This window comes from Lissotriton vulgaris, chromosome 3_1, assembly GCF_964263255.1.
Source record: "Lissotriton vulgaris chromosome 3_1, aLisVul1.2, whole genome shotgun sequence".
Lineage (NCBI taxonomy): Eukaryota > Metazoa > Chordata > Amphibia > Caudata > Salamandridae > Lissotriton > Lissotriton vulgaris.
Window position 1 is genome coordinate 1,139,410,660 of NC_141689.1, and position 12,577 is coordinate 1,139,423,236.

Sequence of the window (12,577 nt, forward strand, 5' to 3'; positions counted from 1 at the left end):
GCCAGCCACAAAGAAAAGTAAATACATTCCAACATATAATAGTTGTTTTTTTCGATTCTGCCTAAAATGAGCACTGATTTTCATATTTTCCTCTTATAGTTTGTTTTTAGTTTTCATGTTGGTGGAAGCATTCATAGGTTTCATTTTCTGTTTCCTTAACTCTACTTACTTTATTCTTTGTGTGCAAATACTTCTACAAATTAGTTTCTTTTTGATTTGGTTGTTAATGCCTGTCTTCATTCCCGTAAGTGTGTTAAATATTGCATATTAGTCTGCTTAAAATATTTTGTACTGTGTCTTGCAGACAGCACACTCTCGCCTTTGTGCCTTCTTCAGGATTGATCTATGCATTTGGGTGTGGAACCAGAGGCCAGTTGGGAAACGGACAGCTGTCTAATGTCAAGTGTCCATCTTTGGTGAAGGGGCACTGGGCTGCAAATACTGGCCATTTCCAAGACAGAGCTGGTACATTTCTCAATATTATTTTCCTAAATTAAACAGTCACTTAACTTTCAGTATTACTCTTAGCATGTTCCATTTGAAATCTGGCTAAGGTTGGAAATTTCTCTGTATGTTGGGAATTGCTGAATTGGAGCGGTGTGAAACAAAATTAAAATTTCTTAAGGTAAGAACTACAACATTGCTCAGAAAGACCAAAGACATTAGTAGTAGCCATAAAATATTTTTTTTACCATTGTCGTTCAAATGGTTTTAGACATCCCACCCCATGAAAAATTTAATCCTGTGGCCAAATGTTCTAGAACCAAAGACAGATTACCACATTTACATGGGTCTCAGAACAATGATTTCTCATATCAGCACATATATCGAAAGACATTGAGTTTAAAGAGGCTCAAGAGCAGTCAGTGAAGTGGAATCAGCTCTATGGAATTTCTTAGGGTTGTAATACTATATTTGGCAACCTACAGTAGCAACTTAAACCTAGCAGAGGCTCAGCTGGAAAACCTACATAAGAGTTTGCACTGATTTGGCTTCCATCTTTCCTTTGAGTGAGAGGAGTAATATACTATGCTGTTATAATATCTGACAGACGAAGGTGGGGACTTCGGCACTTCAACAGCCGGCTCCGGTTTAACACTTCCATGATAAAACACAATGCATCCGTTGATGTATTATCCAATGCGTTGGAACAAATTGGCTATCTCCAGATTAGGAGATACTCGCATCTCTTCTGTAGTTGTAATTTTGCTGAGGTTGCTCAAGATCCTATTGCTAGAAGTATCAAAGAAGACTTTGCCATCAAAAGGGAAAATAGACTGTGATAGAACTGTGGTGCGCAGCCATGCCTCTCTGCTATCAGCCTGTTCCAGAACTGGGCAATTAATCATTGTCTCCTGCATATCTATGTAGACACCAAGTTGAAAGGGACCAACACTAGTAGACTGGCACATATCTTGTATTAAGATGCGCTAAGCATCTTCTGGAAACCCCTACCCATCGCCTATAATTCAGATTGACGATCTTAATATGAGAGCTACTAGATGAGTCTCTGCATTGGCTTGCCAGAATTTTCAAAAGTAATTATGGTAGCTTTTTCTTCCATGTTCCTCCCAAGCATTGTTCCTGGCATTCTCCTCCAAAACATCTAGGGAGCCCTGAATACATCCACGTTTACATGTATGGGACTAAACTGAATTGGAGGGGGGGGGGGGGTGTCGTGTACACAAAAGACTTTCTATTTAGTAGTTCCGCACTTAGTCAATATAACCTCCTGCAACCTCAGCAGAAAAAGGAGCTTTGGATGCATTCTTTTACAATGTTCCGTACGGGAACGGAATTCCAGACATGTTCTGGAAAGATTAGTCTGGACAGAGACTTGCATTAGAGTGGAAGTTAAGAATGTCAATCATGGCCAACCTAAAATGTAATCCAGTGGTCAGCAAAAACTAGTGGCCAACCAAGAGCTCTCCCAACACAACATGGAGATGGTCAACCACTTTTGATGACTCCCCAACCTAGAGAGAAAGGAAGTGTGTACTAAGTGGAAAAGGTAGGAAAGAGACTCTATCACAGAAGGCCTATACAAAGATGTAGTTCTTGACTTCATAGCATTAGGCCCTCTAGGGTTCTTTGCAGAATGAAAACTATTCCTCTTGACTAACCGGAGGTGGAAAAACACAATACCTCAGAAGAAAGAAGGGTATGATACTGTCTGCTCAAGAGGAGTAAAGAAAATATGTTTTGGAGGCCTTTGTGGCTGTGGATATACATGCTTAGCATTGGGGAGAGGAGTTGGCCTAACGGCTAGGGCGGTTGACCTCGGAGCTGGGGAACCAGGTTCGAGTCTCGGCAGGGACTCGCAACATCCTGTGATTCTGGGCAAATTACTTCATCTCTCCATACCTAACAAAAATGAATGTGTCCTCATGTAATGCAACTGGTGCTTGTGTAAAGCGCTCTGATACCCGATACCTTCAGATCGAGTTTGCGCTATATAAAACTTTGTAAAAAAATGACATTAAAAAAAATACGTCCGCCATCTAGTGTTAGGCTCAGAAGTGTGCAATTTGTTTTTCTTCGAATAAGTCTTTCAAGTCACAAGGTAAGGTAACTTCTCCTTTTGCTTTCAATGCACGTGGTCCTTGACGCCATAGTTTTTTCCACCGTCTGGCTCGGTTGTGAACTCCTGTGCTGTGTCTCGACATCGTCAAAAAACTAGAATTTAGGCATGTACCATCTGTATTGTCATAGATGGTGGGTACTCATAGCTTACATTGGTCACGCGCTCGAGCCAACCAAGCCCTGGAGGGCCTTCACCATGTTGGACAGATCCTTTTTCTCCAAGTTCTATTCTTGCCATGCCCGTCTAGTGATGGATTGGACACTTTTGTTTTTGCCCACGATGCCAAGCCAAGTTCCCACACACTGACCAACACCTGGTGTGTAACTTGTGCCTTTCTCTGGATCATTAAAAATCCATCGGCGAGGCGTGTAAGTCCTTGCGCTCAAAGAAAATGCTACACGATCGGCACGTAAGATGCCTCGAAATGTGCAGATGCAGTTTAGACGATACTTCGGACATTTTTAACTCCAAGTACCACCACGAGGCACAAGATCAGGCTTCAGCAGTAGACAAGGGCTCCTTCTAGAATGGCAACAGTTTTGGGTTGGAGCTCGAAATCCAGGACATTCAACCAGGACAAACCGTGAGTAATGTGCCACATCCATCTCGACCACAGACTCAACAAATCATCCCAAAGGGTAAGACGTCTGGTTTGGACCAACCGAAGATCTCACACTGGGCGCCACAGCCTTCGGCTCATGTATGGCAACAATCCGCTGTACCGGAAACGCCTAGCCCTGGCTCAGCTCCGCAACAACAGCACAAGGCCCATGCCCACCAGTCATCGGCCTCTAGTCAAGACTCTGAATCGAGAGCCCTAGGAAATAAACCCTGGTTCGCCTTGTAACCGAAACAAAGTACATCAGATCAGAGACACTAGGCATCGAAACCATCAGCGCCTAAAGCCAATTCAGAACCAAAGTTGTATACTCTAGCCAAACAGAAGGCCAGCTCTGAAACTGGAACCGGTACACACTACTTCCTAGAGGGTTCTATTCATTCATTTGGGGGCCACGGGGATGATGGGGATCAGTATTCTCCTCCGCCTCATGCTAGTATGTGGGACAGTTATGACTCAGACCCACCTGCAGACACGGATCTAGATCTATATCCAGGAAAATCTTTCCCTCTAGATGATACCGCCACATACCATGCCATCGTAGGTAGGGCAGCTAATTATCATAAGATCCAGCCCCACTCCGAACCACTGGAGGATGATTTCCTATTCAAGACCGTTTCATCCACTCAGCGCTCTGCACAGTACCTGCTGATGCTTAAAAATATCTGTTGTATGCCGTAGCATACATTTAAGGACTAAGTAAAAGCACAGGTCATTACACCGCCAGTGGGTAAAAAATATAAGCCGTCCCCTACCGACCCAATATACATAAAGGTTAAACTACCACCATACTCTGTAGTGGTTGCAACAGCAATAAATAGGGCGAACTCACAAACATCTGGTGAGGCACCCCATCAGACAAAGAAGCTAGGAAAAAAGATGCTGCAGGGAAAAGAATGCCAGAAACCGGTCCTAGGAAGCTTGTATCCGGTCCAGGGAAGGCATGGCTTGGCAGTTCGGACTGGACTGTTCCCATGAGGCACAGGGTCAGACTGATTTGCATATGTCCATTTCTGAACTGGGTTGGCAGAGTGGGCTAAAGAACGGTGATGGATTAAACCCAGATCTGTTGACTGGGTGTGAGTGTTTGATTGGTTCAGATGCTCCGTCCATCAAAATTGAAGGGGCTCCTCTAACATCTCCCAGAACAATACAAGAAATTGACATTTGAGATTGCCTCAGAGGCCAAACTAATAGCCAACACCTTGATCCACTGTAGGATAGGATAGGATAGGATAGGATAGGATAGGATGTAAATTTATACAGCGCGAATTGCTGCCCGGAGGCGTCCAAGCGCTAAGAGAGAACCAGAAACCAGCGAGAGAGCCTGTAAGGGAGGCTAGGTTAAAGTTAGTTGGGTAGGTAGGATAGGATGTACACTAGATGCAGCGGATACAGCCGCAAGAGGTATTAACACCAGTGTCCTCATAAGAAGACATGCCTGGCTCAAGGTTTCGAGCTTCAAGCCAGAAGTGCAACAGAATATTCTCACACTTCCTTTTGATGGGAAAAATCTCTTTGGCTCTCAAGTAAACACCTTACTTAAGAAAATTAAGAAGGTCAATGAAACAGCTATGGGGGTGTTACAAATATCTAGGCAAATAGGGAATTTTCCACAGTTTCCTAGTTCTACTTAAATCAGTCTATTGAGTGACCAGTGTTCTCTCCCCAACCTGACGCAGTTGTGGAAAGAGCTTTACACACACTGATGTAAAAAGAGCTCTTATGTACTATATTGTCAGAGCACAATCATTTAGGAATGCACAACAACTCTTTGTTGCATTTACTAAACCGCACAAAGGAATAACCATTTCAAAATCAGGTGTTTCAGGTTGATTTTATAAAATATATCTAAATTTGTTATGTGAAAGCCAAACAGAATCTACCTGTCCCTCCAAAAGGTCACTACGCTCGCAAAAAGGGTGCTTCTGTGGCTTTTTTAGGGTATATACCCATGACTCACATATGTGAGGCAGTTACATGGACCACTCCGCATACATTTACAAAACATTACTGTGTAGATTTCATGGCCACTGTGGGTCAAGCGGTTCTAAGAAGTTTATTTCTAACAACTGCAACCTAAACAGGTTTGCCACTATATATGGGGGAAAACTGCTTTACAATCTATGCTAAGCATGTGAATCTACAGCCAAAATGTTACTTACCTAGTAAGCATCTGTGTGTGGCATGTAGTGCTATAGATTCATATGCACCCACCCTCCTCCCCGGATACCTGTGTGGAATGCAATTACAAATATATAGACATTACATGATCTTGCATGGTCATGTTACTAGGATACATGATCCTCACACTCTATCCTCACCCGCTTTGTGGAAAACAAGCGGACAATGGCATAGAGGACCATGTGGATTGCAAGCAAGAGGAGTCGCCGCCGTACCTCGTGACTTAAAATACTTCTAAGAAAAACAACTTGCACACTTACAAACCCACCATTAGATGGCAGACTTCTGCTAAGCATGTAAATCTACTGCACTATTTGCCACAAACAGATGCTTACTGGCTAAGTAACATGTTCTCTTTCTTTACCATGAGGAGTGTAAAGGAAGGAATGATTCCCTGATTATCCCAGACAAGAGTTTTAACATTACAGAAGAGGCTTACTCGTACTACCCTTTGGGGAGTGCTAGTGGCATCCTGCTTCCTCATCCTCACCACCCCACTGTAAGTCATTCCTGATTCCAATGGCATAGATTAAAACTATTCAATTGATACTACATAAATGGGAACTTGATGCCAGAAGTGTTTTTCAGTGTAAGCTTGTAAATGCTTTTCTTAATGAAAAAAGAGCTCAAAATATCCTCTTTGTAACTTGGCTAGCTAAAAATATCCTCTCCGCAACATTGGATGCGATGTTTCACCGTTGCTTTGTACATATTCTGTGAATTCTCTGTACACATGCGCTTAACATAATGTTGCCTACTTTCTTTGTATCACATTGCTCAAAACAATATCTTTTCTGCAGCAGTGGATTGGGCAACATAATTTTGTTTGGCATACTAAGAGGCACTGAAATATTTGAAGCGGATAGCAGCACTGCGTTTCATCATTCCTTCCCTAGTTTAAGCCCATGGAAAATGAAGCCTGGGGCACTATGTATTCAAAAATGGCAATAAAAGCAACTGTTTTAAGGCATGCACAATACTCTTGGGTCTTGTCGATTGTTAGGTGGAGGGCTTTGCACCCAGATGCAAAAAGGAGTCTTTCCAGCATTTGCACAATCAGGCAAGTCTTATTGGCTTCGCCAATACTTGTTGTAAAATGATGCCCTAAATCTAACTGGGTGGGATATCTGAGAGCTTTGCAGTTTCCTATTAATGGTTGAACAGGAAAAAAGCTGTGTCTTTTCAGCGATGCCTGTTTGTTTTCATGTCTTCTATGGTCAATTTTTTTGTGTTGTCCTCCTGCACCTCCCAAAGGTTCATTCCTCCGTCTCCCAGGATGCTAGTCATTTGTATTGTATTGTACTTTACATTTACACAGCGTTTTCAGCCCCTGACGAGACGTTGAAGCACTTTCCAATTAGATCTTTGATATTCACTCCCCCTTTGACCAGAGGCTATGTGAATAGGCTGTATGTAGTCAGGCACCCTAAATGCATGCACCTTGCCCCTATTACATATCATTTCCTGCAAGTATATTCCATTGTCCTTAAAACTCCTACCTCTAACACTTGTTTCTAAGTAGATGCTAACGATCTTCCATTGTTTCTCAACAGATTCCTGTGCATATCACATCGTCAAACGAATCTTCTCTGGGGGAGACCAGTGTTTTGTACTTTGCTCCAGATACGGGGTAGGAAATAGTTCATTGCTTGCATGTCTTGAAAATGTGTCTAACTGCACACTCCTGCACCTGTCTAACAGATGATACTTAAGATAGTTTTTATGGTGGTGTCCTGCAAGCTTTTTTTATTTTTTTATTAATCAGGCACACAATTGAGAATAGCACAGGTAACTCATTACAGTGACTCTTGTATTGGTAGTTCCAAGTGTCACTTCCTTAGATTTGTGGCATGCCAGGCACACAGACTGCAGTATGCGAATAATATGCTTAACTATGTGAAAAAAGAAGCCAGGGCAGAGGCATGAACCCAACATGCCCAGGCTCCTCATCCTACAGTAATTTGCTTCCTAAGCACCAGTCTATAATCTATATCAAGAGAATGGTCCGATACCACTTAGACAAAAGAGTAGACAAGAAAGAGGACTAAAACTTCCATGTGCAACCTTTACTTACTGGTACGTTCAGCCCCAGTCCTCACAGACTTGTACGACACCTTCTCCAGATCTCACTAATAGTTGAAGTAAAACTCTCCCTACCCACAGTGGAGAGGATACCATTTAGCCTTTTCTATTCTCCAGGCACAGTCATAGTGTCTTTAATTATGTCTACCTGTAGTACCCTCACACTCCCGCCATGCATTTTTTTAGTGGTTTGCAGTAAATATATTATGAAGAAAATGTAGACTGAAAAAAGTTGTCAAAAGTTGTGTACTGAAAAGTTGGATGAAAAAAAAGCAAACTATGTTGCCCTACAAAGGGCAAAGATAAGTGTACTGAGTGCAGGGAGAAGGTGGGTCTTCCATTATAAAGTAGAGAGGAGCATTTTCAGTGAGACGGAGAAGAGGAAGGGGAAAAAGTAAGGCGTTTTTAAGGTTCGAGGAAAGGAAACGTTAAGAGTCAAGAACGGGTTATAGGTTTCAGGAAAGAGTAGTAATGGCCTGGTAGAGTTCAGGAATCTATAGCGTTAAAGTGTATTTAGGGGCATGTAAGGTTCAGGGAAGGGTAGTGTAAAGTGAATGTTAGGTTTTTTTAGGGTTCAGGTAAAGTTATCGTTAAAGAGTAGTTAGTGTTTTTTAGAGTTCAGGGAAGAGTAGTTATTACCGGTAGCAAGGGGTATTAACTTTCAGGGAAGGTTACCTTTTAAAGGATAGTAAGGTTTTTAGTGTCCAGGAAAGGGTAGCATTAAGGGGTAGTTTGGTAGAGTCAGGGTTCAGGGATTAATGGCGTAAAAGAGTAGCAAGGGGTTTTATGGAAGGTGGCAAGATGTTTTGGGGTTTCACAGAAAGGTAATATTAAGGAATACTAAGGGGCTGGAAGAAGTTTAGCGAATAGTAGTGTGACAAGTTAGTTAGGGTTTTTTTGAGGTTCAGGGCAGGGTAGCCTTCAGAGTTAGCCCTGGCTTTATAGACTTCAGCAAAGAGTGTGCATGAATAGGTAGTTGAGGTTTTAAGAGTTCAGTGATGGGATGTGTTAAGGAATACAAAGGTATTATTAGGTTACAGTTAGATAAATTAAAGAATGCATGTAATAAAAACCACTTTTAAAATTCCACATTTTTGGAATAATCATGGATAATTATGAAGGACACAACAAAAAAAGCCTGAACGTTTATACTCCAATTTAATGTTGACATTTTAAAAGTAGACTTTACCTACATACAACCATTTTTAACTAGGAGCACTCAGTACCAGTTCTAACTGCATAGTTTTGTTGACATGTGGGCTTCCCACTATGTTGAAGGTGTAATGAAGTCCCAAGGAAGATGGCGATTGGGCACCCACATGTCCATCCAAGCTATTCTTTAGAGAGGACTGTGTTTCTTTGGTTCAGGAAAATCTAGACACTGTGGAGCCAGGGCATCTTTCTTCATATCTGCCAATACTCTTAGAGATATTCCCATGCTTCCTAGAATGAAATAGGTTTTGTTTATTATCTAGGCTTCCAGCTCCAAGAATAGATGAAGCTTGGGTCCCAAAATGTATGTCCAGAGAAGCCGCTTTGTGCGAAGTCCTTTACTGGATGACTTGTAGGGGGTACAAGCTTAGTTTCAATTCTTTAGAAAGAGCAGCACACTGCCTCTTTGCTGCATAATCCAGACCCATAATCCGAACTTCAGAAGATAATTTTCATACCGTACCCCTCAGAAATTTAAACTGGAGGGTACCGAGAGCCAGCAGCATGAAAAAAACAGAATGGTGCAACAAAGGACTGAAACCATGCTTAAAAAGGATTCTGTGACCTCCAAATTACAGGTTTACCATGGTTTATGGTAAATCTGTCTTTTTTGTTGTTCTTTTCAATTTGTTTCAAATCTGATCTTTTCTTGAAATTAAAGTTTTACAGGTAAACAGTTGAAGTTTCTCTTTCAAATGACTTGTATTTTACATGAGGCACAGGCAACACATGTTTTTCAAGACTACTCGCTTCTTCAGACTGTAGCATAAAAAATATATTTCTAATGATTGAATAGTTCTTACTTTTGAGGAACATTTTATCAATGCATTTTCGTAATTTCCAGTCGCAAGCACACCGTCATACCATATCATTTATTTATTATCTCAGGTAGTTGTCCCATTTACGTCATTTTTTGGCTATCATTTAAAATGAACACAATAAAAGTCATACATAAAGACTAGAGCAGGCATCAAATATTCTGTTTCAGAATCAATGTATGTATTCATCATATGTTTGTATTTATGACTTACTAAAAAAATATAGTGACATGATAATTTATTTGAGAGGGTGACCTCCTTGACCATGTACAGCGCTCAGCTGTCTTTTGGCTAGGTTAGTGCTATAGAACAAACATACATACATATATACATATAACACCTTAGCTGCTTCGCAAATATCCCTCCCCAGTGCTGCGCTGTCCATTTGATCTAGTGCTGAATGGACGTCCGATGGTCGTGCGCAGCACTGGGGAGGTAGCGCTCGTGACGACTGTTGGCCGTCAGCAGCGCTTAAGAGGTTAAACACAACACTATGTGAGTCTAATAGTTTTGGGTGAAGTAAAAAGGATGACGGACCTTCAGGTTAGAGTTCAACAGTGTTTATGTTTTAATCATTAATTCATGTTCTTTATACATTTCTTCCAAATGTGTCTTTTCTTGAAATGAAGTGTTTATTGGTAAACCATCTAAGTTTCTCCTTCAAATCACATATTTTACAAAAGGCACAGCCAACTCGTGTTTTTCGCGAGGTTACTTTCTGCAGATCTGTGGAGTAAGAATGTTATTTTTAAGGCATGTGTCGCTGTAGATACACATGCTATGCAGAACACGTGCCATCTAGTGTTGGGCCTGGATATGTGGCAATTGTTTTTCTTCTAAAAGTCTTTTGAGTCACGAAGTAGAGTGCCTCTTCCTCTTGTTGGTAATGCGCATGGTCATCACCTCCATTTTTAGATTGTTTTCTTTCCACCGTCTGGTTTGGACGTGTGCTTCTGTGCTCCTGGTCGAATAAGTTGAGGTGCTTTTTTCGGTCTATATGGATTTCTTCCCTCCATCGGTGTTACTTTTCTATTGTGCCCCCCTTTTTAGGTTGAGCCTGGGCAGCGCATGTGTTGCTCCTTGAGCCATGCTGTACTGGAGTATGTATTTGAAGGCCCGCCCACTCTCTGCCCATATTTGTCATTGGCTTGTGTGATTGTCCTTCTAAATACTGGCTTCTAATTCTTTATTAGACTCTTTGTTCCCTCCTTAGTACTGCCTTGTCTACATTTGTAACCTCTCATGAGGACTGGCCCTTCGGTTGTTACAAGGTACGTCGTTAGTATGTAAGCACTATTTTTAATGAGTATCTCTTACTGCAAAGAGGGTCTCTCATACGCAGTTGTGACCACCGGCCTGTTTATTTAATTGCAGCAAACGTGGAGCTTTTCGTGGGCCGTGGGAGACAGAAGGGGGCACCTCAGTGATGCCTTTAGGGAGGTCAAAGGTGCCTGATGTAAAGTTTGCTAGATCTGGCGTGTTTTATTTTCTGAACGAACATCTATGTTAAACATGAATATGCTTTGGGTTTGCTCCTTCACTCACTTGCTAAAAACCATGACTTCAACAAAGGGCTCTTACCCTCTTTTCCCAATTTGTTCCACTGTGAAATGGATTAAAAAAAACAGAAAGCAACTCTTTGGCGCAAATGTCTCTTTGGACATAATCTCCCGCAACCGCAAACCCTAGCGGAAGGTATTGGAGCGCTTTACTGAGCAGTCCTCCAGTTCCAAAGTGGCAGCTCGCTGCGCTTTGCCTCTAGGCTCAGATTACCTGCAAAGGGTGTGCTTTCACCCCAGCTTAATGTTGCTTTTGCTCATCTGCTTTTCCCCCCCTGCCCGCTACTTTGCTGTATCGTTTGCTCCCTATACCCTCCATGCCCATTTCCCCCACCGTGCCATAATTTTTGCTTCCCCAATGCCCTTTATTTATGAAAAGCAATGTCATTTACAATGCCAATAGCTCAAACTCGCGTAAATACAAGACCTATTGCATTGCATTTGCTTGTACTTTTTGACTCAGGTCGATGGTTGTTACTTCACTCAAGTGGGGTGTCAGATTGACCGATGCCCCATGTGGGCCTTGCCCTCCGGGTCCTACCTCCGTCTCAGCTGTATCTCTCTAACGTGCCTCAATGGTGATGGAACAGACACCATTCATATACTGTCCTTGCTGCCTCGCAGAGTATCATTGGAGCGACCTCCATCAGGTATGTAATTTTTGCCTCTCACCTGAGCACCACAAAACCACCTGAGACGTCTGCCGTCACCTCAAGATGTCACACAAGGGTGGCAACGACACCCCAGACCTTTGGTACCAAGGACATTTAGGGGAAAAATCATCAACAACCTACTGCTGCAGATGAAGAAGCATTCTACTCCGGGGATAGCTCCGGTTCGGAGCTCAAAATTGAGTATCTGCTTCCAACCCAGCAAACTGGGAGTACTGCACAATGCAAAAGCTTTATCCAATTCAGGCATTGCTAGATGGTTTGTCAAATGCATCCAGATATGCTACTAAAGCTAATAGGACTTTGCCCACACTTCCTAGAGCCCCCTAGGGAGAAGGGAGCTTCTATGGCCTTCCTGGCGAACATCCAAATAGCTGACATTTGCAAAGCAGCTACCTGGTCCACACCTCAAATTTTCACAAAACTTTATGGTGTGGATGTACTAGCTCGCCAACTAGCTAATGTTGGCCAGGCAGTACTTTGTACACCTTTGCAATCCACTACAACATCCCTGGGCTAAAAGCGGGGGAAACATGGCGGCAGCGAGCTGAGCTGCCGCAGTGCTTCGTACCTATGTTCCCATCCGTCTACGCACCTTCAAGGTTTGATGGCGTCAGGTTGCGGATTTCTGCCAGCTTGCCTGATAATGAGGCCATATTAGGAATCCGTGTAGCTCCTGTAGAGGCTGAGGTTGTTAATATTGCGTATGGCATATCAAAACCTGGTGAGAACCCCACTGAGAACCCTGCTGCTGTCTCTATAGTTATAGGGTCTCCGCATCCTCTCTTGCCTCCCCCACCATCTGCATTATCTTCGTTGACCCCATTCTTTGGGTCCCTAAGTGTGGC

At 42.5% G+C, this 12,577-nt stretch overlaps 1 protein-coding gene across 3 annotated transcripts in view; it reads left to right on the forward strand.

Moving 5' to 3' along the window:
- HERC3 (HECT and RLD domain containing E3 ubiquitin protein ligase 3) overlaps positions 1–12,577 on the forward strand; it is a 667,675-nt gene that overhangs the window by 320,317 nt on the left and 334,781 nt on the right. For all 3 annotated transcript variants that reach the window (XM_086961614.1, XM_086961616.1, XM_086961615.1), the window contains exons 9-10: positions 305–465; positions 6,941–7,017. In XM_086961614.1, coding sequence (XP_086817740.1) covers positions 305–465; positions 6,941–7,017 — 238 coding nt within the window. The remainder of the gene's footprint in view (positions 1–304; positions 466–6,940; positions 7,018–12,577) is intronic.